Below are 26,405 nucleotides of genomic sequence, written 5' to 3' on the forward strand. Positions count from 1 at the left end.
CATGAGTCAAAATTGCCCCGGGAATGCTCGAAGATCTCCGCAGACGCCGTTTAGCCTAGTGGTTAGCAGCGGCTAACATTAGCATTGAAAGGTGCGAACGCTAACAAACACCATTGATGTTCAATGCATCCACTTGAAGGGATATTAAAAAGTCATCATCTATAATAACTTGCTTCACATGGAATCAGGTGTTTCGCATTCCTCTGTTAACATCCGTTAACGTAGCAGTTAGCAGCTGCTAAAGTTAACACTGAAAGGGCAAATGCTAACAAACATCTCCCCATTGACATTCAGGGCATCTGCTAAAAGATATAACAGAAACTAGCATCTATAATAACTCGCTTACTGTTAAATCAGGTATTTGCGTCACATTCGTTGACATCCATTTACGTAGCTGTTAGCCGCTGCTAATATTAGTATTGAAAGGGGCAAACGCTAACAAACACTACTGACTGCACTGACATTCAGTGCATCCTCTAAAAGAAATAACAGAAAATAGCATGTATAATAACTAGCCTAAAATGAAATCAGGTGGTTTGCTATACAATTATTAATATCCTGTGGAAGAGTTAGCGGCTGCTAACATTAGCATTGAAAGAGGCTAATGCCAACAAACACCTCAGCGTTGACATTCAGTGCATCCGCTAAAAGAAATAACAGAAAATACTGTTTATCATCATTCACCAAACGTGAAATCAGGTGTTTTACTATCCAATTATTAATATCCTTTTATGCACCAGTTTGCGGCTGCTAACATTAGCGTTGAAGGAAGCTAATGCTAACAAATGCCTCACCATTGACATTCAGTGCATCCGCTAAAAGAAATAACAGACAATAGCATCTATAATAACTTGAATGATGTGAAATCAGGTGTTCTCATCACATTCGCTAACATCCATTAACTTAGCAGTGAGGAGCTGCTAATGTTAGCATTGAAAGGGGTGAATGCTGACATTGACATTCAGTTCATCCGCCAAAAAAAGAAATGAAAAATAGCATCTATCGTAACTCACCGAACATGAAATCAGACATAGCTATGCAATTGTTAACATCCTTTTTAGCAGTTAGCGGCTGCTAACGTTAGCATTGAAAGAGGCTAATGCTAACAAACGGGTAACCCTTGACATTCAGTGCATCCGCTTGAAAGAAATAACAGAGAATAGCATCTATAATAACCTACCTGACATGAACTCATGTGTTTGGCTATACATTCGTTAACATCCATTCACGTAGCAGTTAGCCGCTGCTAATGTGAGCATTGACATTCAGTGCATTCACCAAAAAAAGAAATAACAGAAAATATCATCTGTAATAACTTGCCTAACATGAAATCAGGTGTTTTGCTAGACAATTATCAACATCCTTTGTAGCAGTTAGCAGCTTCTAACATTAGCACTGAAAGAGGCTAATGCTAAGAAACACCTCACCGTTGACATTCACTGCATCCGCTAAAAGAAATGACAAAAAATAGCATCAATCATAACTCGATGTGAAATCAGGTGTTCACATCACATTCGCTAACATCCGTCAACTAATAGTTAGGAGCTGCTAATATTAGCATTGAAAGGGGTAACCGCTAACAAATACTATTGACATTCGGTGCATCGGCCCAAAAAAGAAATAACAGAAAATAGCATCTATAATAACTCACCTGACGTGAACTCACGTGTTTAGCTTTACATTCGTTAACATACTTTTACGTAGCAGTTAGCCGCTGCTAATGTAAGCATTGAAAGGGACGAATGCTAAGAAAAACCATTGACATTCAGTGCATCCGCTACAGAAAACAACAAGAAAATAGCATCTCTATTTTTTCTCAACATGAAATCAGGTGTTTGGCATTACATTCTGTTATCATCGATTGGCTTTGCATTTAATCCCGAATCCGCTTTAAATAAATAAACCGCAAAATACACATCATTTTTCGAGTACGCGGCGCATTCCTTGGTAAGTGTTCCTGCACGCCGGGGACCCGAGGCACGTTATTATCACGAAAAGAACCAGACGTTCGCGCCCTCTTCCTGTCGGGGGGAGGGGGGGCTACATTTCCGAGGTATTCTCTTTTAAAACGGACATTCAGTGTCTCAAATGTGCATCGCTGACTTTTAAAAGGTGCATTTACTGTTTATTGTACATTCAGCGCTCCGCCTGATTGTTTTTTATGAGTAGTCGTCGTTTGGCACGGTCGATTTCACGATTAAAGGGACAGTTCAGCCGAAGACGGGGCAAGAACAAACTCTCATCTCACCGCATCCTCTTTCCAAAGTCCCGTCTCCGAAAACGGCAAAAGATCAATGCGGACAGAGCACTGCGGATTTTCATGAATTACACTTGCGTCGAGGTGACCTGCCTATTTAGACGATTATCCTACTGCCTTATCTTGGTTAAAAGTAGTTAATTGAACGCGTGAGGATGAGGAGGAGCGGTCCGTTAGCGGGGCTACGGAGATATTCCGATGCAGACAGGTAAGCATCATCTTAAAGTGCTTAATCTTAGCAGGGTGGGGGGTTCTCACAGTGAAATGGGATCTACTATACACCTTAGAGCTGATGCTAACGCTGTTAGCTTACAAGTTGTTATTTTTACCCCCCCTTCCCTCACAGTAAGCGTGGCATCTAGAGCCTGACGGCCGCCGCCTGAAGCAGCACCGTCAGAGGGGTCGGCCATTTTTCTAGTGATTGGCGGTTGGGGTTCGCAGACGGGACGGGGGGGGCGCGGTTGTCTATCAGCTTAGCTGAGAAGCTAGTCCTACGATTATTGTTTTGCGGGATATTTGACCCCCGACCCCAGCCCAACCCCGAGCATCGAAGCGCTAACAGGCACCTGTGTTTTTACATCGAGCGGAGACAAGGCGCGGGGATAAGGAGCCGGGCCGAGTCCCGGTATAGTCGCGACGCCGTTTGGCGGGTAGGCGGGGGGTGGGAGGGCTCGGCCCGGCTGGGGGTCTCGTCGCGTCGCTCCTGGTCTCAAGCGTTAAAACATTCAGTTTTTTGGCTCAAAGTGTTCTGACGGCATCTGGCTGCGGCCATGTTCTTCTGACAATTTGCGCCCGACAAAGAGGAAACCGTCGACCGGAAACGCCGCGCGGGGGTAGATGTTAGCATCTACCGATGCTAACAATCCGGAGATGGGTATCGGTCGATTACTATAGCAACCGGAACTGCGTTGTTTGGGGTCGGATCAACGTCGTGATCCCATTTTTCGATGTCTCGCGGAACCCCGACGAGAAAAAGTAAAATCCCTTCCAATTGGCCGCGAAGGCCGGCGCGGGCGTCGGGAAAGTCGGTTACCGTAGCGACTCCGGGCGACGGTTTTCCTTCGTCTTCTGCTTCTTCATCACGCCGCTAACCGGATAACCGCAGCCAGGTGCCGAGAACAAACAGAATGGAACTGCATGTGTGCAAACATACGTGTGCATATACAAATATATGCAAAGAGGGTATAAATACGAGTGCTTGTGTTTTTTTTTTCTTTTCATATATACATGCACTTTCTCATTTCTTTTTTGGTGTGGGTTTGGAGTCGGCTTTGGATCCTGAGAGGCCGTTTTCCGTGTTGTCGATCCCTGACGAGGTTACAAGGCACTCCTTACTGCAAGGGGAAAGGAAGGAGAGGGTCAAGCGCCTGGCGTGAGCGCGACGGCGCGGCGCAAACGAAAACTCACTTTTTCTCCTCAATCTTGGACAGGACGAAGAGGGTGAAGTTCTTGAGCAGCATGAAGCCCATCAGCAGCGCGATGGCTCCGCCCACCGCCGAGGCGATCATGATGGTCAGCGTGTTGTCCACCTCCCGCACTGGACACATCGGGGAAAGCGGTCACTTGCGCGCACACCGTCAAAGAATCGAGAAATCGATCGACACTCACACTTGTCGACCACAATGAGGTTAAAGACGGCGCTGTGGTTCTTGTCCTTCTCTTTGGGATTCCGGCCGAAGCAGATATACTTGCCGCCGTCGTCGAAGGTGATGTTCCAAAGCAGGATGGAGATGTTGTTGTTCTTCCCGACGAACTCCACCCGCTCACGGTATATCTGCACATTGGGCGGCACCCCCTCCGAAGGTATCACCGAGTCGCACACCTGACGGCGTCGACAAGAGAGCGTCTCAAGCATACCGACAAGCGCCACGAGCCCTCGCTCTCTCAGGAGGAGGCGGCTACCTTCTGCACGGTGCCGTTGTCGTTGTACTGCCAGCTGAAGTACAGGTTGTGGATGCCGATGCAGCTGGAGTAGGTGCAGGGTAGCATGACGGTGCTGCCGTTCACCGCCTCCAGGAAGGGGATCTTCCCCACGGACATCTCCAGGGCCTCAGCTGACCACAGACCTGGGGGAGGGGAGGGTAGCCAAAGAATAGAAATAGGATAGAAAAGAACAGAACAAGCATAGCATCACATGAACAGCGAATAGCTAATCCGCTAAACTCCCCAAGAAGCAAGACTTGTACTCTCTCAAGTCTTGGAGTTTGGTCTCGACAAATCTGAGCAGAACTTCTTTCTCGCGGAGTGTCCGGAACAAGCGCGCGATTGGTCAGGGATCGGAAATGGGCGTGGCTAATGCGGAAAAGGGAGGGTTGCACAGTGACACATGTAAAGACATGTGAATGGACGATCATTTTTGGGAGCGAAGCCTGAACGTGTCGCAGAAAACGGCAACACTTTGGTGTCCAATTCCAATTGTCCAATTTTTGAAGAAGAAGTCCATCCCATCATCCCGTTGCTTGTGACTTGTGCTGTAGCAGGCCACGCCGATATGGAGTCCACCAAAATAAGTTTCTTTCTGACCCACATTAAATAATAAAGTTAACTATAAACATTCGATGTCAAACATATGACGCTGCAAGGACACAAACTATTATTCACAAGTTGTTAATGATAGAGAAGAAAAGTCTGTTCAGACTTGTCATTGCTAATGTTCACAGGTGTTCCATCCCCTATGCTAAGCTAGCTGTTACACGATGTTTGCTTTGATAAGCCACTGGTGTACGCTAGCAGCTGTGACAGCTACCGCGCGTGTGATCCCCTTTCCACCCTCGGTTGCTACGTGAACCAAAAACGACCACCGGCACTCGCTAGCTGCTAGTATAGTAAACAACATCCTACATGCTAGCAATGGGACATTTTTATTCGTCGCGAATCCAAACTAAGCCAGAACCGCGTATGTTTTTATTTGTTTTTCCTGGGGTGGGAGGGGGTTACTTGTTGAGACAATAAGAAGAGCTTCTCCAAGTTAACGTGTTGCTAATTTAATAGCATCCGGCGTTTAGCCCGATCCGAGATGATGCAACTGAATGTTATCCACATCCTCTAGCTAGCGGAGGCTAGAACAAGAACACGGTTCCTCCTGGCAGGAACATGTCGGACTCAGAGGAGTTCCTCATAGCAGCACACTACAGTGCGCGCTAACAATTGGAGAAGCTAATAGAAAGAACAAAAACAATAACAAAGCTGCGTTGACCTAAAACCAAAACAAAGAGCGGCCATCTTGCTTTAATAGAGGAACTATGTTGACGGTCGTAGTCATCGGAAACGTAGCGCGCGAAGTGCGTGCACGCTAACGTGCGGTTCACATCTCACACGCTAGAGCTAGCCGAGGGCGACCTTAACTGAACTCGGCAACTCCAATGCAAAAAAAAAAAAAAATAATAATATTCATTCATTCATTGACTTTCCGCAGCTGCCGGGCCCATTATCCGGGAGGGATTGATGGAAGGGTGCGGCCTGCGGGCATCACGTGGGCGGATGCGTCCGGGAACGGAAAGAGCCCGAGCTCGACTGGAGCCGGAGCCGCGGCTTAGCTTAGCGCCCGCCGCCACCACCACCAACCCCACCCACGGCCATTATCTAGCCACCCATTATATAAACCACTAATCCTTATCACCGGGTCAGTGTAGGAGGGGGGCGATGGGGGGGCTAATGGCTGGGTTGATCATGGAGATAATTTATCCCCCGAGTTCGAACTCCAATTTCGTTGGACCTGATCTAAACAGGAAGTAAACGTGATCCTCCCGCTAATAAAACGCGATATCCTGTAAAAAAGACGAGCAAAGTTTCTGTTCCCGATCGCGCCGCATGTCAAGGTCACTGCAGGGGTTCCTATCCGGCGTGCGAGGAAGCGACTGCAGAATCAGCACACACACACACACACAAACACACACACACATGCATGCACGAAGCTGTGGCAAAGACAAAACAGAAGTGAATAAATGTCAACGCAGCTGGGAAATCCAGCGCATAGCCTCCCCCCCCCCCCGCCCGCCGCCTCCCGGCTCTCATTCTGCCAGCTGTTTTTCTGCAGCCGGTGTCACGCTCAAGGTCGACGTCGGGACGAGCGCCGTTGCAGCAAAGAGGAGCAGAAAGAAAGAGAGAGCGAGAGAGAGAGGTTTACGCCGAAGGGACGTCACACCCGAGGAGGTTCCTGATTGGTTCCCGTCCGGCGCCTGCTATCTCACAAACTCGCTTGCTCTTATCTGCCCCTCTTCCTCCCCCCCCCCGACCTCCAATGCAGCACCGTGAGATTGCAAAAAAAAAAAAAAAAAAAAAAAACAAGGGGGGGGGGGGGGGGGGGGGCGACGTCGAGCCGTAACCCCACACACACACACACACACACACACATTCCTGCGAAGTTTCGCCGTTCAAGGTTGGCGCCCCAGTTTTCGTCCCTGAGTGCAAGAAAACACCTCAGCCAATCACCTTCCTCCATTTAACCCCCCTCTACTTCCACCCAAGTGTGATGATGCTACGCTACGGCTAACGCTCGTGAAAAGTTGCAATCCAAACAAAGCAGTTTGCTAAAAGTTGTAAAACGAGGTTAACGAATCGCCCGCGGTTTTGGTTTGCACGCCGCACGACCTCCCGCCCGGAGGAGGAGCGTAAACTCGTGATGGTCCCGCCACGGCGGAGCGCAATCCCGCGGTTAAATCCCCAAACTCAGTGAGACGTAGGGGGAGGGAGGGAGGTCGAACGGTAAAGCGGTGCGTCCCGGAAGGAGGGTTGGCGGCGACCCGATCGAGACGTTACCGAGCAGGACGGTGAAGATCAGGCCGACGGCCGTGAGCGGAGGGCCCGGCCTCGGGGCTTCCACCCGGCTCCACCGGACCTCCATGGCCGGCAGCCAGACCTGCTTGGGATCGGCGGCGTCCAGGGCGATATCGGCGTCCTCGGTAACCAGCGCCGGTCCTCGGTGAGAAGATGCAGGGTAGAAAGAGGGCACGGGAGGAAGAAGAAGAGGAGGGGGGAGTTAATAAACTGAAAGGAAGACGGAGCGGTTCATTCCAGAGGGGGTGAAGTTCGGCGAGCTTACCTGCGTCTGCGTTTCCCCCCCCCCCCTCGGAGGCCTGCCGGCACAGCTGAGTCAGTGCGGACACACACACACACACACACACACACACACACTGCGCACTGTCAGGGTTCACTCAAGGAGAATCCGCCAGCCGGCACTTTCACTGCAGAGACGGCCACATTGCAGCAGCGGCGGCGGCGGCGGCGGCCGGGACGGGAGGCGCCGGGAGGAGAAAACGGAGGAGACGCCGCTCAGCAGAGCCCCGGCCAGGCTGACTCTCCTCGTCGCTCGTCCCTCCAGCTGCATCGCAACTTTTCCCCCCTCCGTCCTCTCCGCTGGCTGCACGCCACCTCTCCCTCCCTCCCTCCCTCCCATTCATTCCCTCCGCTGCATCTCCCGTTTCGGGGAGGAGGGGGTGGAAGAGGAGGAGGAGGAGGAGGAGGAGGAGGGGTCGGTGCGGCGTATGCAGACTCAGGCACTTTTGTGAGAGTCTTTTCTGAAGTTCTGCAGTGCAGTTTGTGCTGGAGGTAATGTAGCTCCAGAAACCGATGAGTTGTTTTACCCGACACATTTGATTGTTTACACGCCAGGTCGCTGAGCTCCATCCGAGGCCCGACCCCTAACCGGCTCTTCCGAGATCCGATTAGTCGGGATTGGATTGCGGGCGCCGCCAAGGTTACGCCGGGTCCGCGTTGCACGCATCCATCTGAGAAAAGATTGGGTTACGCGGCGAGTGGGCGAGGGGACGACACAACACAACTAACACCCACGAAGTTGCCGGGTCATAACGACCTGTTTTACTCTTTTTATATCATTATTATTAATATTAATCTATTTTGTTAAAGCTCCAGCTGTGTTAATATTGATGTTAATAAACATATTGGGTGTTATTACCAGTTAATTCACCATCTATTTCTATCCTTGCCGGTTTCGGCCCATTCACATCCTGCTTATTTTTGTTTATTTTTTTCATCGCTATCGTTGCTGCTTATTTTCCTGTCCTTGTTGTCGTCATTTTGGTTGTCTAATCTCACCTTTGCTGTTTTTTTTTTTTTTTTGTCCGTTCTGTCATCCGTTCTTATCCTTGACGTCATTGTTGTTGTTGTTTTTCTCTCTGCTGTCTATTTTTTGGTGGACGTCATTTGCTATCTTCTAATCGTCTAATTGTCTCCCTGTTTATATCTTATTCATATTTATTAACGCTACGCTGCTGTGCCAAAAGAATGCCCCCTATGGGGATCAATACATTTTATCTTATCTGATTTATTACACAGTAATATCACGCTAATGCGCCGCCGGTCCGTTTTCGTTCCCCGGACGACGAACGGGTCGGCTGGGAGTGGAGGAAGGAGGAAGAGGAGGATGAAGAGGAGGTCGGGCTGCAGGCTGGACCGTCAATGCAGCAGCGGTGGGAACTCTTCCAGTGCTGCAATAGGAGGAAGTAAAAAAGGGGAAAAAAAAAAAAAAAAAAAAGAAAAAGCATTTTGCTGCAGAAAGACAGAGCACTGCTGCAGATGAAGGGGGGGAGGCATGCACACACACACACACACAGGCATACACACCAGGGGTGTGTTTGCGATCCTCCTGCAAGAATACAGTCGACACACTTTCTTCACATTCATTTATTCGTCCAACCGGTGAGATCTGACAAAAAAGTGAATGAATAAAAAAAAAAAAAAATAGTGGAATTTTCCGAATGAGACGCTTCGTGTTTCATCCCTCTCGCCGGGATGCAAAAAAAAAAAAAAAAAAAAAAAAATTCAGCTGTAGAGGCGATGCAGGTTTATGTGAAATTCAAAGGGTAAAAAAAAAAAAAAAAAAAAAAAAAAGTGTTTTTGTTCTGTGAAAAGGTCAAAGGTCGGCGTGGTGAGCGGAGGCCTTTGGACGGGAATCCGGGGCGCGTTCAGACACGCCAACGCGAGCGGGTCAGGTGACAGGGAGCGAACAGGAAGAACATATTTGAAGAGAAAACAAACAACGCTGGCGGGAGCGGCCCGGTATTCGACCCGCCCTCCCACGAAACGCCGCTCTGTTCCCACACGCTCACGGAATCGCTATTCCGATAACTTCACAACACTTCAAGTCCCGACTTCCCCGCCGCATCCCGAGTTCAGTCCCGTTACGTCCGCTGGAAGCCGAACTCCTCGCCGAGCTCTTAACTCATTACTTTTTAGGCGGATGCCATTAGAACGGCGGGCTCCTGCGGCGTGGGCAGCGGGCGCCGCCGCCGGCGGAAAGTAATGAGCCCGTCTTAAACCGGCCCCGCTTTTTAAAAATCAATAACCCATTTGTTTTTTCCGCAGGAGGATTCACGACATCACCCCGACGTCTTAAAACACCCGAGAGAGAGAGAGAGGGGGGGGGGGGGGTCTCCTGGTTTTACCCCGATGGATAAAACATGGCGGCGGGAGAGGCGGGTGGTTCTTCAGGTGTGTGTGTGTGTGTGTGAAGCAACAGCCCCACCTTGCAGCTCATGAAATATTAATTGTGTAAACGCAGAGCGCAGTTTACTTCGCAGTCTCTGATGGTACAATTTGCACGATTCTGTGTATTATTTCGAGCAGAATACACACACCCATTTAATTATTGATATTCATAGTTTGATGCTGCGACCGCCAATAAATTGACATTTTTTTTTCTAATTCACGTCATAAAAAGACGTTGCGAACCATCCGCTCGGTTATTTATTCACTCATCTTGGAAACATTTCAAAACCTCCAATGCTAACCGTTTGGTGCCGGTTCTTAATTTTTCTTTATTTTTAATGCTTTAACTGTCGTAAAACACACGTACACTTATTAGGTTTGTACAAAAAGAAATAATGTTAATAAAAATGCATGACAATAACAGTGAGGAGATATGCAAAATGTATTTATATATTATTATGCACTGAAAGGGAATAGCATTGAGAAAAGTGGAATGACTCTTTAGTTTCAAAGGCTCAAAAGTAGGCCCTGTGTGTGTGTGTGTGTGTGTGTGTGTTTAAAACCACTTTGTAAACATCATGATTAGTCCGGGTTTGGGTTAAAGGGTGTAAGGGGCATCCCAGAAGTCCCTGATTTAATCGTCATCACCGTCGTCGTCGTCGTCATCGTCGTCGTCGTCGTCTTCTTCGCCCTCTTCTTCCTCCTCCTCGTCTCCGCTGCTGGGCTCCGACTCCTCGCCATCCGAACTATCAACTTCTTTCTTCTTCACGACGGCCGTCAGATGAACCATCTCTTCGGGGAGACTGAATTTGGCGCCGCCCCCCCCCCACCAACACACACACACACACACACACACACACATTCGGGCAAACAGTGAGATGGACCGTAAATGCATAATCCAGGAAATGAACGCCTCCCCGCCGGCTGACTGTCCGTTGCAACGACAGCAGAAGGAGATGGAAAAGAGACTCGGGAGGATTCAGTACCCAGAATGCTCGGCGTGAAACGAACCCCGCAGGAGAACGGCAGAGAATCCATCCTCGCGTGGGAGGAAGGGGAGGTAAGGCGTCGGCTGAAGCCTCTTGGATGAATCTCCGCCGGTTCTCAATCAGCGGAGTTGGTCCGCTTTTCCCGCGAATCAACGCACCCGAATCGATTCACTGCAGCGGGATTCGGTCCGAAATGCACATTCGGTCAGTAACCGTCAATCAAGCCGGGTTGTATGGAAACAATATCTGACTTTTTTTTTTTTGTGATGACTCATAAGAGCCTGACTTTTCTCGAATTATGAAACGCATGACGGGACGACGGCCGCCGCTGCACTGAATTGAAATCACAAGCGACACCAGGGAAACGAATCTCCACACAATAGAGCCCGGCCAAAGTCCGCCGACCAACATCCAACATATTATCGAAAGTTTAGTCATAATGGTCTAATCTCTTATTCGTCACAAAGGAAACTCTGGTAAAAGCACATTATAAATCACAGGTTGAGGAGCAAAGATGTGACATTACAAAGAGTGTTAGTACATTCTAATACTGACGTGAAAAACATTTATAAAAATGTCAAGAAGTCGACACCCAAACACGGTTCTTTTCCCTCAAGCCCACGGAAAAGTCCGCAACCGTCCCGGTAAGAAGTTGGGGGGCCACGGGGGGTCCCCGGCCCGGCGGGACCTCACCAAACGGTCGGGTCCCGCCACTCCTGCACCCTGGTGTCCATTTCGGCATCGCCCTCGACGCGCTTCTTGGCGCAGTACCGCACCGCCACCACGATACACAGGATGATGAGGATGACGCCGCAGGAGCTTCCCACGGCGATGGCCAGGATGCTGATCTCCGAGAAGGACGCTGCTGGGAACCACAACCCGAGGGGGGCGGGGATGTGAGAAGGGAAGGGAATGAAACCTCCAAGACGGAACCCGAGGTCGTCCTGATAGTTGGACGAACGCGGGCTGTTACGTCTTTGTCGCAGCTCAAACCCAAACTAGTTGATTTAGATAGCGGTCTTAGGCTACCCTTGAAGCTATGCCGCGTCGCTAACGCAGCCTTTCCACGACTTGGCGGCGTGAATCTGCCACATCACTAAACACGCGAACAACAGCCAATCGTGGACTTGCTGGCCCAGAAAAGCACCAGAGAAGCCGACAAGAAGCCAACATGTAGCGCTCTTGCCGATTTCTCCGAGTACCGGGTGCCATCCTTGGTGGACACCCAAAAACGAACCAAGTGGAGTTGTGCGGGAACTCTTGGAAAGCCGACCAAAGGCGATCTAATCTAAAATCTTATTGTCCATCATCTCCCAGACCAAGTTAAAAATGCTCTTTTAATGCAGGTTGAAGCCTGATGTCAACATATATGCAAAAAGTAAGTAGATGTATGTATATTTGCATGAAAGACGGTTACCGCTGTTGACGACTCGGAGGACCAGCTCCCCGTTGCTGCCGTGCACGTCTGGCCGGTTGCGCACCTGGCAGGTGAAGGTACCGTTGAAAGTGGGCGGCACCTCGTGCAGGGTGATGGAGGCGTCGTTCCTCATGATGTCTCCGGACCAAACGGCGTGGCCTTTGAAACGCCCCTCCATAGGAGGGTACGGCGCCTCGTGGTAGTAGAACACCTGGCGGGGGAATCGGGCGGAGCAAACACGGGAAGTTTGGATTGGCTTAGAAGCGACGACATTTGAGTATCATGTCAGGCAAAGATAATGGGACCTGGGTTTGAGCCCTGGGGGACGCCACAGCTGATTGGCTGGGCGCTGACGTTAAATTAAACCATATTTGGCAGGCGGCAAAAAACAAAATCTACTCACCGACTCCTCCGTCCCTGAATTCAGGGGGCGGAAATTCCACGATACGGTCACCGATTTCAGAGACACCCGCTGGGTGGAGCTAAACGTGCACTTCAACTTCACGTTGGTCCCGTTGATGGCCTCCACCTCGCTGGGAGTGTAAATGTCAATCCCGCTGACACGGAGCACACCTGGAACCAGCCAAGAGGACGGTTAGGATGGAGTCCCACCTCCACCTTGAACTTCTCTGTTACCCCGACAGCACACCGCACCACTGTCTCACAGCGAGCATACATGTCCTGATCCTATCTATCCTGGTCACTCCCAAAGAGAACTTCAGTGTCCTCTACCTGTTCTCTGCTCTCACTACGGATCACAATGTCATCTGCAAACATCATGGTCCATGGAGATTCCTGTCTGACCTCATCTGTCAGCCTGTCCATCACCACTGCAAACAAGGAGCTCAAAGCTGTTCCCTGCTGGAGTCCCACCTCCACCTTGAACTTCTCTATTACCCCCACAGCACACCGCACCGCTTTCTCACAGCGAGCATACATGTCCTGCACCAGTCTAACATACTTCTCTGCCACCCACCCTGCAATGCAGAAACATGCAGGAGGTTCAATGGAGGCCAAGACCTGTCCAGATATGTGCATGAGAGAGTGAAAGGTTGTTTTTCTAAATATGTCAAGCCCTGAACCACCCACTGGTACTGTCCCCACCCAACCACTTGTGTACTACATTGCACCTCAACCGCACTCCAACTACCCTTGATCTGTAATCATTTTTTCTTATAAAGCAATAGACCAATAAACCACAGCAAAAAAACAAACAAACAAGAAAATCAAGAAAAATTGTTCGGACTATAGAGCGCACCTGAATATAAGCCGCAACAGCTAAAAACATCTGAATAAATTAATCAATAAAAATAATAAATAACTTTTTTTTTTTCTTTTAATTAAATACATCCACAAACACATACTGGATTTTTTTTTGTTTGTTTTGAACAGAGCCTGTAACACGGCTAATGAAAAATATGGATAATAAATAAGACAAGAATAAATAAGACTTTTTGGTGTCGGAATTGAACGTCTCCAGAATCTCACGGTCATTTCATCGGTCCCATGTGATCGAGCTAAACGTTTGAAAATTAGCCACATCGTCACATTAAGTGTTCAAAGCGTGTGAGAAAAGTAGCGACTTAAAAGTCCGAAAATGACGATAAATAAATCCTGATTCTGATGCGGATAAGAGGGTGAACGGTTGGATGTCACATTCCACCGGTCGAGTGCGTCCCGGGACGGACCGGCAGCGAGTTAATGATTGCTGGGGCGAGTATGAAAGGTCGTGTTTGCGGAGGGAGGAGTTTCGGATGCTCAGCCACCAACAGCCACAGAATTTAGATTTCACCCACAGCGTTTCAACCAGTATCTGCTATTGACGGTCATATTTCAATTAATTTTCCCCATTAAATATAACAGACAACAAACTAATTCGTTCCAAACTCGCTATTATTTTGTGCTTAATTTCCATAGAAAGCATCTTTCTGGGTTCACCACTTGCTATCTTATGATATCTCATGATGATTACCGTATACTTCACATTAAAATCCTCAAAAATCAGCCGTGCGCCTGACGTTTGAATACTTATTGTGCTTACTGACCTGCAAGTAACTTTATGCAGCGCATCGCACTCAAGCATCGGTCAAAATGTTTTAGCGCAACTTTGGGAAGCGCTCCAGCCGCTCCGCTTGACTAATCGTCGGACTGTTTGCACCTGACACAAGGACGTTGCGTTAAAATCGGTGGAATATGGGTTGCAACCAGTGACGTGCGCTGATGTTCATGGCTTGCGAGGCATTATATCCTACGGACGAGGAATCGAGAGAAAAATCCCTGGAATCACGAGCTCCCCCTACCATGAGGCAGGAGATGTGCGTGCCTCACTTTGTGGCTCTTCGCAGTCGTTTTATGATCGCTCAGCACAAGAAACTAGTAACACACATCCGGTTGTTGACAAAAAAAAAACTGGATTGGAAATGTAGTTTATCTAGCAAAAGTGTTTAAACATTTAAATAGCGACATAGAGAGACAGCGATCCTAGCATGGTAGCAGTCAGCTGTCATGACATGATCTACGTTGAGGCTCAACAGTCCACTGCCTCACTGCAAGTCTCTTCTCAGTATTTGAACAGTAAATGTGAAAATCCAGCAGTTTTGAATGAAAAAAAAAACTTTTTAGTTCAAATCACTGATAAATATAATTCCTTTTTAATATTTTTTTTTCTCTCCAAGATTGGCAAGTGAGGCAAGGCCTCTCCTGCCTCCCCTGACTGCACCTCACTGGTTGCAAAGTCAGACAACGTCAGATAGAATTATTCCAACCTCCCACTTATTTCAGGTGTACCCAAAATTGTCCGCTGTTCAGAAGCTGAATTCAAACTCAAGGCTATCAGTCACGCAGTAGATGATGGGAAAAGAGCAGCCAAAGACTTCGACATGAATGAATGAATGGTACAGAAGTGGAGGAAACAAGCGGATGAACTGTGCCACATAAATAAAGCTCAATTGAACTGTTGTGTTTCGGTTTAAATACCGTATGTTTTATCATGCGCCTTATAAAGCGGTGCGCCTTATGGATGAAAATAGACCCGTTTATTGATATTGCGCCTTATAATGCAGTGATTTTGATTTTCCCGCTCTCCTATTTGTACCAAATGTTTTTGAAATCAAGGATAAAACTTGCTTGAATCGCGCTTCTTATCTTAAAAAATTAAAGTGCATATAAGGTGATTGGTATCTTAAGGGGTTGCTGTATTTTGGAGAATACAAATACTAATGACTTCATTTAATTATATTGAGAACTGTTAGTTGTCAATAATGGCTGCTTTTAGTCAGCAGTGATGGGTTCTGCAGTGCCTCAATACTGCAGCCATTTATTAATATGGACTAATTCCTGATCCTATCCATCCTGGTCACTCCCAAAGAGAAGCTCAGCGTCCTCTGCCTGTTCTCTGCTCTAACTACGGATCACAATGTCATCTGCAAACATCATGGTCCATGGAGATTCCTGTCTAACCCCATCTGTCAGCCTGTCCATCACCACTGTAAGCAAGGAGCTCAATGTTGATCCCTGATGGAGTCCCACCTCCACCTTGAACCTCTGTTACCCCTGCAGCACACCGCACCACTGTCTCACAGCGAGCATACATGTCCTGCACCAGTCTAACATACTTCTCTGCCACTCCAGACTTCGGACGACCTCTCTTAGCACCCTGTCATATGCCTTTTCTTGGTCAACAAAAACACAATGCAGCTCCCTCTGGCCTTCTTTGTTTGCATTCTCAAAGAAAATACTGCATCTGCAGTACTCTTTCTAAGCATAATGATATACTGAATTATTAATGTTCATAGCTCTGGTAAGCATCTGACGAGAATACGTTTTCTGTACTGTATGTAAAATCAATTATTTTTATTCTTGGAGCACTTTTGGTGTGATTTTTTTTTTTTCAAACCTCTATTCAGTCGACTTTTTCTGATCCAGCACCCATTCCTAACTGGGCAGCTTTTTTTTTCCTTTTCTTAGCAAAGTTAATAATTAAAAAAAAAAAAAAAAACAAATAAACGTGCATTAAATAAATATGTATTATCTTGAGCAGTGATTGGATAAAATTTGTATTTTTTTTTTTCACCCATTTGTTTCATTTTGTTTTTTCCATAAGATGTTTGCAGATGATACCGTGATCTACAAAAGGAGGCTCGGCCAGAAGGAAAAAAGGAAGAAGATTCAGCTCAAACCATTTTAGGTGGACATGCATCATGCAAAGAAGAGCAGATTTTTGAAATGGGGGGGTTCTGAGACGGTTAAACGCTCGTCCGAAAAAGCCTCGATCCCACTGTCCTGCGGATTAAAAACATTCCTTCGAAAACCAAAAGGAAGCCAAGAACATCCTGTAATCCCCCAACCTGGCGGAGGAGCTTAGAGGGAGGATGATCACGTCTGACGGGACGTCCAAGGCCTCTCCGATATTCGCCGTCAAGACGGTTACGGACTCGTTCGTGATTGGCTGGACGTTACGAACACCCGGGAGACGATCTGACGTTCAAAGATCGGGATCGAAAACGGATTCACTGACGATAATCAGGTACGATATCACAAATATTATCCACCATATTCCAGGTCAGGCTACAAAAATCAGGCAGAAATGTTAGAAAATTGGTGGAAATTAGTTTAAAATGAGCTTAAAATGAGGCGAAACACACACACACACACACACACACACACACACACACACACATCTCTGACATTTTCCACACAATAAACTCACTGATCAGTAAAAGCAGGATATAAGTGGTCCATGTTTGGCTTATCCTGCAGCCGTGCACAGTGCACGGGGAGGGGCGGGGCTTAAGCCCCAACGTCACCTGAGAGCTCAAGTCAGGTATCGATTGATGTGATTAGGAACTGAACACACACGCACGTGCACACACACACAGACACACACACACACACACACACACGTAATTACTCTCTTTCTGTCACACACAGTGTCTCTCTCACACATACATTCATACTCTCTCTCTCTCTCTCTCACACACACACACACACACACACACACAAACAAACTCACATACACACTCTTTCTCTGTCTCTCTCTGACATGTATATACACACTCTTTCTGTCACACACACACACTGTCTCTCTCTCACACATACATAGATACTCTCTCTCTCACACACACACACATACATATATACTCCCTCTCTCTTTAACACACACACACACAAACTCACATACACACTTTCTCTCTCTCATGTATATACTCTCTCTCACACTCACACACACACTCTCACACAAATAGGCCCACAGATACACCCACTCACTTAGTCACACACACACACACACACATATATATTCTCCCTCTCACACACAAACTCACTTACACAAACTCTCTCTCTCTCTAATACACACACACATATACAGTGTACTCCCACAGACACAAGCACACACACACTCTCTCTCTGACACGTATATGCTTTCGCAGACACACACACATATACCCTCACAGACACACACACACATTTATACTCTTAAACACAAGCACACACACATACACACACACTCTCTTTCTCTCTCTGACGCACGCAGGCACACATACTCTCACAGACACACACACACACTCTCTCACGCGCACATGTATACTCTCACACACACACATACACTGCCAACATGCACTATAGACACTTATCAACAAACAACATTTCATGATCACAGATGCAATAATAATAATAATAATAATAATAGAAACACGCTCCTTGCTTGGGAGGCTAACGTTGTGCTAACAATGCTAACCAGACTAAACTGTCCCTCTTGTTTACATGTTTACATTTTGCGCTTCTATTTATTTTCTTTTTATGTCTTGTAGGGGTCGTGGGGTGCAGACGTCGTATCCAGTAAAATGTGCTGGTAAAATGTGCTAAGAGAAAAGGGGGTGCGGGGTCCCCCGGATCCTGCAGAGATGGGTTGTCAGGGGCAACGGGGTCATCAAGAGGGTCCGGATGATGCAAGACGATGAGGATAAAGAATATTGGGGTTCTATAACTCAGGAGGAACACCCTAATCTCAATCAATACTTTGGGTATTAATATACCGAACAAGTATGTCAAGCTTCTGGGATGCACGTCACACAAATTGTGCACTTTTTAAAAAACATATAAATAAAAGTAGCAGGAAAAAGTGTCTGAAATGCAGTATATAGGAAGTACACGGCGGTATCACGGCGCCATCGTGAAAACTCCCACTTTCTGGACACGGGAGACAAAACTTGGACTCTTTACTCAGAGGATAATCTATAACTTTCACTGTTTTGTGTTTTTTTGTTGAAGTTGAAGGGGTTAAAGCAGCACTGGAGCGAGTACATGCACTTGTACGCGGTAGTAAAAAACAAAAACAAAAAGTGTCTGAGTGAGTCCAACTCCAAGCACTACTTCATCCTGTTTAAAGTACACAGAAGTATTCCTTTGGAAATAGAAGGAATGCACACAAGAAGGAGGTCGAAAGGCCGGAGTTCTCGCTTTTCTCCGGGGTGGAACTCGCTGGAAACTCACCTGGAAGGAGGAAAACTCCCGGGAGAAGCAGGAGGTGAGCCGGAAACATGGCGCGTCGGATCCCGCGGGTCTCGTCCACTCGGGGAAAGTTCCCGTCATCAAACTTGGGTGGAAGTATACATTGGATTTTCCCGGCGGGTTAGTCCACGTAGAAACTTCTTCTTGTGTGTGTGTGTGTGTGAGAGAGTGTGTGTGAATCACCTCGAAACACACCTGACGGGCGGTGTTACTCTGCTTCTTGCATAACCTGTTACTCCGCCTGCCCTTTCTTTACCTCCTCCTCCTTCTTCTTCTCCTTCTGCTTCTCCTCCTCCTCCTTCTTCTTCCTCTTCTTCTTCTTCTTCTTCTTCTGCTTCTTCTTCCCCCCACACACTCTCGCTTTGGCGTGATTGAAGAAACGTGTTAATAAATGACTGGAATAAAAAGCTGCTTCCCGCTATTTGGCGCCATCTCGTGGCCAAAATGCGTTACTGCATGTCTATTCACTCATTTGATTTACTGATTTATTTTATTATAATTGAATGTATGTTTTTTTTATTACTGATTTGTTTGTTTTTTTAATGTTACTAATTTATGTATGTATTTATGCATATTTTATTTATTATTTTTTTTATTATTTTGTTTTTATTTTATTATTTACTTATTCATTCATTCATTCATTCTTAGTGTAACATTACAATTATCCTTTAAAATTGAAATTGTTCATTTCCAGCTGGGGAAGGGGTTAGGGCAGCGTTTACTCAAGAAATGCAACAAACTAAATAACTAACTAACTAACTGACCAACTGACTGACTGACTGACTGACTGACTAACTAACTATGTATGAATTCAACACACCTACAGGACTGTCTCAGAAAATTTGAATATTGTGATAAAGTTCTTTATCTTCTGTAATGCAATTAAAAAAACAAAAATGTCATACATTCTGGATTCATTACTAATCAAATGAAAGATTGCAAGCCTTTTATTATTTCATGCTGATTATGGCTTACATCTTAAGAAAACTAAAAAAATCCCATCTCAAAATATTAGAATATCTTGAAAACAGTCCTGTATACTTCTGTAAGTCGCTTTGGATAAAAGCGTCTGCCGAATGACTGTAATGTAAGTTAATGTACTGTACTTAACTCGATAATTTCCATGTTTATACTACTTCGTTGTTCTACATGCCGATGTCAAATATCGTGGTGCGAGAAGGAAGGATCGCAGAGACGAAGGCGAGTTCCAACTTTATTCTTCTAACATCGATACCAAACTGAAAGTCAACGTCCTTGGACGATAATGCCGCCGACTTAAGCCGCAGGAGGCACCGGACGTTGGACGCGTGGAGGAGCTGCTCCAAGGGAAACACAACTTCCCCGGCCGCCATGTGTATCAAAAAATCTTGGAACGGCCCGTCGGACGGGGATCGAAGAGGCGAGCGGTGAGAATCGTGTCTCACAAAAACAAAGTGGCCTGACCTGAGCTCTGCAGGCACAAAGGACTGTGGAAAGCAGTGGTGAATGGGGCCTGGAACCTGAGAGCTGCTGGGCATGAGAGCAGATCTCGGGGCAAAAACTCCCCCGGGACTCACAGCGGCTGACCGAGAACCAGCCCGCCGGGCGACGCGTTGAGGTCGTCCTTAGGGGCCGATCGCTACCCCGGCATAACTCGCGGTAAACGTCTACTCATTTGCCGTCCGAGAGCCTGCAGCGCAAACCGTTAGCCTGAGGGTGGTACGCCGTCGTACAGTGTACTGACACGAACTGTGGAAACGTCTGAGTCCAGAGGCGCCCGAAAGTGCTGGTAAATCTAAAATACAGGGATCCAGGTTCCCTGGCGCCGTTTGCAGGGGCTCTGGGGTCACGCTGATCTGGACGGCTCGGTAGCTAGCAGGACACACACCGGAGGCGGGAGCTGGCGCGGAAAGACGTACGGGAAAAGGAAACCTTTAATTTTTTTGAAAGTTTTTTGGGGGGAAAATTATGGAAAAAAACCTCTTTCGTCACGACGCTGGGAGCAAACAAGTCGGCTTTTTTAGACCCCTAAGACAGGGATGTTGTGAACCCTCCGGGGCGATTTATCAATGAAACCTGTAACATTTAAAAGAAATTACCCGAACTGCCGAGCACAATGTCTCCTGTTTTGATATGAAGTCGGATCATGGTGTCTGTGACCTGCCGCCGTCAAGATGTATCACTTTTTTTTTTTTTTTTTGAACATTTATTAGAATTGGTTCCTTAACACATTCACACACATTCTTACAAAACCTCATAACAAGATACACATTATACAATATTCTTTATAGGTCACTTATTTCCTCAATAGCAAGCGAAAAAAAAAAAAAAAAAATACATCTAACTCAGTCAAATAGAGATAATATCTTCAACTCTCCAAATATTTTTTAATGGCTGCCCATTTTTCAAGATATTGGTCTGTCTGAAGTCGTAAGTTTGCTGTTATGCGTTCCATGCAGTTTACATCCTTAAGCCTCTGACGCCACTGGTCCAGGGTAGAGTGGTTTAAGCCACTTTACTGTGATCATTTTATGTGCAATTAATAGAAGAACTCTAAGCGAAAACACCTGTTTTTTCCTTAAATTGCTTGTTGATGCTGTACCCATAATAAATTGCTGTGGATCAATTGGTCTGTTTAATTTTAAAATCTCACTTATTTGTTTTAAGACGTATCACTTTTTTGTGAGATGGCGTCTTTGTCAGGGCGTCAGGCGCCACGTTTCAGCGTGCAAGAACGAGAAGAAAAACAGACCCCGGGGGAACTTTGTGCTTTCGGGGATCATGTTTGTCCCCCTTTCCTCCACCTCCGGCTGCATATTCGGGCCTCAGAAACTCCAGACGGTTTTGTCAAAGCACCTCTATTTTGGGCCGCTCGCATTCAAAACAAACTTGACACATTTCAGCGCCGCGCCTCTATCTGGGTGTCAAAACAAATCTGCCGGTGTTTGGAATTTCAAGGATGAATGATCTCAGCTTTAGAACATACGAATGAGAGATTTTGATTTATTTTTGTTTTACGGCGTACGCAGCCCGAGTCATATCCTCTCAGTGAAAGAATATTGTTTTTTGATTACTAAACACTTTTCTCATTTTTTCCCTTTGGTTTTGTTTCACTGGTCACACATTACGTAAAAAGGATTCTGATTTAAATAGAGAGCACCAGAATGCAAAAAACATATATTTAAAAAAAAAAAAAAAAAAAATTACGTATAAAACGTGTGCTTTGCGTGTCGTGCTGTCACGTTTTTGCACTTCCTGCCATAGATAAGCCTTATTGTTGTATAAGCCGCTGGGTTCAAAGCGTGAGAAAAAAGAAGCGGCTTATAGTCTGGAAAATAAGGTAACTTTTTATTCATATGCTAATTGCATATAGAATGCATTATTATTCGTGTCCTCATTATCTACTGCTTCCTCTAACAGTCAAGGTTGCAGGGATGCTGGTGTCTGTCCCAGCTGCCATTTTCATTATAATTTTTTTTAAAATTATCATTATTATTTTTATTTTATCCATCCATCCATCCATCCATCCTCTGCCGCTTATCCTGCACTCTGGGTTGCAGGGGATTCTGTTGTCTATCCCAGCTGCCATTGTTATTATTATTATTGTTATAATTATTGTTATTATTATTATTATTATTATTTATGTATTTATTTTTCCATTCATCCATCCATCCATCTTCTACCGTTTATCCTGCACTCAGGGTCACACGGGATTCTGGTGTCTATCCCAGCTGCCATTGTTATTATTATTTTTATTATTTATGTATTTATTTTTATCCATTTATCCATGCATCCATCTACTTCCGCTTATCCTGCACTCAGGGTTGCTGGGGATTCTGGTGTCTATCCCAGCTGCCATTGTCATTATGATGATGATGATAATTATTATTATTATTATTATTATTTTTATTTTTTTAGTGAGTCACGAATGTTGGGGTTAAGTTGATGGTTGTTTTCTGTGTGATTTTGGGGTTGCTGGGAATTTTTTGGACATGGTTTGGGGTGCAAAGAATTCTATTACCTGGAATTGAATGGGAACAGCTATTTGCATTGCAGTCTTCTGTGGCGTGGCTGTGGCCAACAACAGCTATTGCTCATTAATTGGACATTTTACCGTCAACCAGGTGTTTTCCCTGACTAAAACACTACATAATTTTTATTACTATTACAAAGAGGTCTCCGGTTGGATTCCGACAGTGGAGCTTTCTGTGTTGAGTCTCCACATTCTCCCTTTGTCTGCGTGGGTTTCCTCAGCTCTTAGGTTTTTCTGCCACAATTCAAAAACGTGCAGTTAATTGGCAAGCCTAGAATTGCTAAGATGTGTGAATAAAAAAGTGCATGGTTGTAGGTCTCCATCTGGGTCCCTACGATCGACTTGTGTCCGGTGTTAACTGGGGTGAAACCCGACTCTCGCAAAATGACTCCAGCCCCACCGCAATCCTGATAAGGAATACCGATCACAAATGAATGAATAGATAATTAAAAAGTAAGTATTATAAGTCATTAAATAGTAAGATAAGTAATTTGTTCATATAAGTATAGTAGCAGTCATACATAACTGTGCAATATTTCATAACAGCTACATGTACAATATTTTTTCATAATCTTGTGCACTCCTTATCTTTCACTTGTTACTTAAGACATTTTATAATTCATTTGTATTTCTTATACTCCCTTTTTCTCTTTGTTTTACTGTTTATACAATTTTCTACTCTGGTTTATTATTGTCATATTTTTCTTGTAACTCTGGCACAACAATTTCCTTCTGGATAAATAAAGTTGTTCTTATTCTTATTCAATTCTTATACAGGTAAATGTTTTATGTCACCTTTTTGCCAAAAGCGTCTCTTAGAAAAATACTCTTAAATGTTCGAATGGGGTTTAAACTGAACATCTAAAATAATCAATCAACAACTGAATGAATGAATGATCCATGTGATCAATATAGAGCTTCCTGTTGTTGTGCTTCTTATACTCCGGTCCGCTAGGTGGCGCTAGTGAGCCATACCGTGAGCATAGCCCCCAATAAAACTTGAAGAAAAAGAAGAACAACAACATCCCAAAAAATAAAAGAAGGCAGCGGTTTCCCCACTAATCGCACAACTCCGCGGAGGGTGGGGAATGTCCGCGACCTGCGAGGGATAAATCCGACGGTAAAAGTGTCGCTTGGCGCCGGCTCGCCATCCCACCGTGTCACGGCTACGGGCGGCAGCGGATTGGCGCTCTCTCTCCCGCCTGTGTCTCCGCAGTCTCCCCTGCTTGACACACCTTTTGTTGTCTGCCTTAGCCCGCGTCAGCTAACGGCTGCTAGCAGGCATCGACCGCCGCGCCGCAGCCGGGGAACCAAACGCGAGTGTGACGCCCAGGGAGCCGAGACGTGACGGCCTACGCCTCCCACCTCCCCATTGCCAGGTTAAATTCATATTAAAAATATTTTCTGGAACTTTCCGTCATGACGGTTGGCGTTGTCAGTCGTTACGTGTGAGATGCGAGGGATAGCAGCCTCCGGGGTGCAGCTAGCTTGTTAGCTAGGCTAGCTAGCTAACTAGCAAGCTGGCTAACGTCAAACACCCAGCGGCCGCCCGTCACAGCGGATTTAATGCGATCCGCTCTGCGCTCCATAAGCCCCCGCCTAGAAAGCGAAAGTAGCCTCGATCCGCATTAGGCCGGGCGTTCCGCTCCTAAGCCGCAGTGTCGCGGCGGAGCGCCGGTGCCCCTTCAGCGCGGCGCAGCGGGGGAACCGAACCGGTGCCCGTACGCCTCTCGCCTTGTGAGTAACGCCGGTGTCCCCCTCCTCCTCCCCCGCAGGATGAGCGGTGACGAGCCGAACCCCGCCGCAGTGGCTCAGCCCGTGGAGGACGTGCAGGGAGACGGACGCTGGATGTCACAGGTCGGTTCATCTCACTCACAGGCCTTTATTTAAACTTATTTTTTCATTTTTTTGCCTCGATGGAATTCAATGCACCACCCCTGCTGTTCCAAAGGACTATCGCGATGCGTTCAAAGCCCGGATATTTATAATGTCATAAACAATGCAAATGCAATTGTCCGATTCCTTGCTAACATGGTTAATGGTGTTTTAAATAAAAATCTTGCTGATAGCCAGCTTAGATACTCATGGTTTATCTGGCTGTCATGTGATCCCCCCCCCCTCCCACATACACACACACACACACACACACACACACACTCCCGTTTTTGTAGACAAAGAACAAAGAAATCAAAATAATTTAATATGCAATGTTAGTTTGCAAAGGAGAGCTCACCCTCCTGCTCTAAATATAAACACAAGGAGGGTTTGACTTATTTATATCCATATGTCACCATAAACAATTTTTGTTTTACTTTGAATTATTGAATCGGGCCTGTTCTACTTTTCAAAGTAAACATTTTTATTTTACGGCGTTGAGCCATTCATATACTTCGTACAGCACTCTAAATTTTTCTTTTTTAGCATGAAACGAAGCTCACCTTGCACGCCTTGTTTTTCTCATTTCACTTTAAATGCTAAAAACACAGATATGCGCCACAAAATGGGCAGTTCTAGTCTAAGGAGTTCAACGTTAGCCTCCGCAGTAAAAGCTATTCTCCTGAAAAGAAGCGGGATGATAGCAACTCATTTCCAGCAGAGGAGCTCGCGAAATGGGTGTATCATGTTTTCAAAACCAGCTCTGGTAGTTACAGCCGGGTGTATCACACTCGGCACCGGAAATACGTGCGCGCTTATTTACATTTGGTCAACTTGTAGTTTTTGTACGAAACCAAACCATTAAAACATCCGAAATCCAGTGTTAACACACGGCAGGCATTTTACTGTATTAGCAGGAAATGACCAAGGCACGTCCGTTCACCCAAAAATCTTAAGAGCGTTTCTTAAGCCGATTAGAAGTCCCGGTGTTGGTTCCAACACCGGGGTGTTGGTTCCCGGTGAAGGTCCAACCCGCTGGCTCGCCAAATATCTTCCCTCCCCCTGTTTTCCTTCTCGCCCCAGCCGTTCTGAAAAGATCACGGTGATTTTTGCTTTTCACAACGTGAACCTGCGCAGTCAGGTGTTGAGAGGCGGGTGGAGTCGGTTGCAGCACCAGACAGTTAATCAATGCATTCAAAACGTCCGGCTCAGAAACGATATCACGTTGAACCGTCACCTTTTATTTCGAGCGTCTAGATGTGGAAAAATGCTTCGGGACCTTAATTTCAGCGGTTTGCACGGAAGCTAACTCAGCGTGGCCGCTGACTCCTGCAGACTCTCGGAAAACAAACAAGCACGAAAAGTGCGGTTGAGCTACAGAACACATGCTGGAATCGTCTGGCATCAGGACTCCAGGTTTGATTACCCCCCCCCCGCCGCCCAGGCAGGTCGACTCCGGGTTAATCCACCCGAGTTAATAGGACTCAAGTCGAGGCTCCATCAGACGTCTCATCTGCGCTGAGCCGTCTGTCCGCTCCGGCGTTTACTGGAGTGACCTTTACGCGGCGCCGACTGAGCTGCCCTGCGACACGGGGCGTGGCGCTTGACCGTTTTCCATGTCCAGTTCTGACGAGGCGGTCCCGTTGTATTTGTGTTGTTTTTTGTTTTTTTTTAAACAGCACACAAGATTTGTGCAGGAGTGCAAGGACGGCGAGCCAGACGTGCTGTTCGTGGGCGACTCCATGGTGCAGCTGATGCAGCAATACGAGGTGAGGTCGCGCACGCAACTTCCTGCCGCTCCCCTTTCGTCTACATCCAAGGAAAGTCATATCAAGTATCAACAGCCGCAGCGGTGGAAAGAGAGAAGTCTGTCAGTGTTCAATAGTCTCCTCTCCTGGCCAT

At 46.5% G+C, this 26,405-nt stretch overlaps 3 protein-coding genes across 6 annotated transcripts in view; 1 reads left to right on the forward strand and 2 right to left on the reverse strand.

Annotated features, from left to right (window-relative positions):
• Nucleotides 1-3,490: 3,490 nt before the first annotated feature.
• Nucleotides 3,491-7,638, reverse strand: scn4bb (sodium channel, voltage-gated, type IV, beta b). Its single transcript, XM_086142534.1, has 6 exons — nucleotides 7,299-7,638; nucleotides 7,016-7,174; nucleotides 4,160-4,323; nucleotides 3,866-4,079; nucleotides 3,665-3,794; nucleotides 3,491-3,591 (listed from the first exon to the last, which is right to left on the reverse strand). Exons 2-6 carry the CDS (start codon nucleotides 7,098-7,100, stop codon nucleotides 3,495-3,497), a joined length of 690 nt encoding a protein of 229 aa, XP_085998660.1. The 5' UTR covers nucleotides 7,101-7,174; nucleotides 7,299-7,638; the 3' UTR covers nucleotides 3,491-3,494.
• Nucleotides 7,639-10,007: 2,369 nt separating this feature from the next.
• On the reverse strand, nucleotides 10,008-18,978 carry mpzl2b (myelin protein zero-like 2b). Of its 4 annotated transcripts, none has more exons than XM_086142535.1 (6): nucleotides 18,812-18,978; nucleotides 18,599-18,701; nucleotides 12,513-12,682; nucleotides 12,110-12,320; nucleotides 11,386-11,557; nucleotides 10,008-10,506 (listed from the first exon to the last, which is right to left on the reverse strand). In XM_086142535.1, exons 2-6 carry the CDS (start codon nucleotides 18,645-18,647, stop codon nucleotides 10,338-10,340), a joined length of 771 nt encoding a protein of 256 aa, XP_085998661.1. In that variant the 5' UTR covers nucleotides 18,648-18,701; nucleotides 18,812-18,978; the 3' UTR covers nucleotides 10,008-10,337. The 4 variants fall into 4 exon arrangements, with proteins under 4 accessions (XP_085998661.1, XP_085998662.1, XP_085998664.1 ...); XM_086142536.1 differs by having other exon boundaries at nucleotides 18,800-18,947; XM_086142538.1 differs by having other exon boundaries at nucleotides 10,008-11,554.
• A 4,653-nt stretch (nucleotides 18,979-23,631) lies between these two features.
• pafah1b2 (platelet-activating factor acetylhydrolase 1b, catalytic subunit 2) overlaps nucleotides 23,632-26,405 on the forward strand; it is a 6,755-nt gene continuing 3,981 nt past the window's right edge. The window contains exons 1-4 of the mRNA XM_086142539.1: nucleotides 23,632-23,748; nucleotides 23,883-24,007; nucleotides 24,404-24,485; nucleotides 26,183-26,272. Of these exons, the coding sequence (XP_085998665.1) occupies nucleotides 24,405-24,485; nucleotides 26,183-26,272 (171 nt within the window). The 5' untranslated portion in view covers nucleotides 23,632-23,748; nucleotides 23,883-24,007; nucleotide 24,404. The remainder of the gene's footprint in view (nucleotides 23,749-23,882; nucleotides 24,008-24,403; nucleotides 24,486-26,182; nucleotides 26,273-26,405) is intronic.

Source organism: Fistularia commersonii, chromosome 35 (assembly GCF_037954325.1).
Source record: "Fistularia commersonii isolate RoL2024-O1a breed Wild chromosome 35, RoL_Fcom_v1.0, whole genome shotgun sequence".
In the NCBI taxonomy this organism is placed as follows: Eukaryota; Metazoa; Chordata; class Actinopteri; order Syngnathiformes; family Fistulariidae; genus Fistularia; species Fistularia commersonii.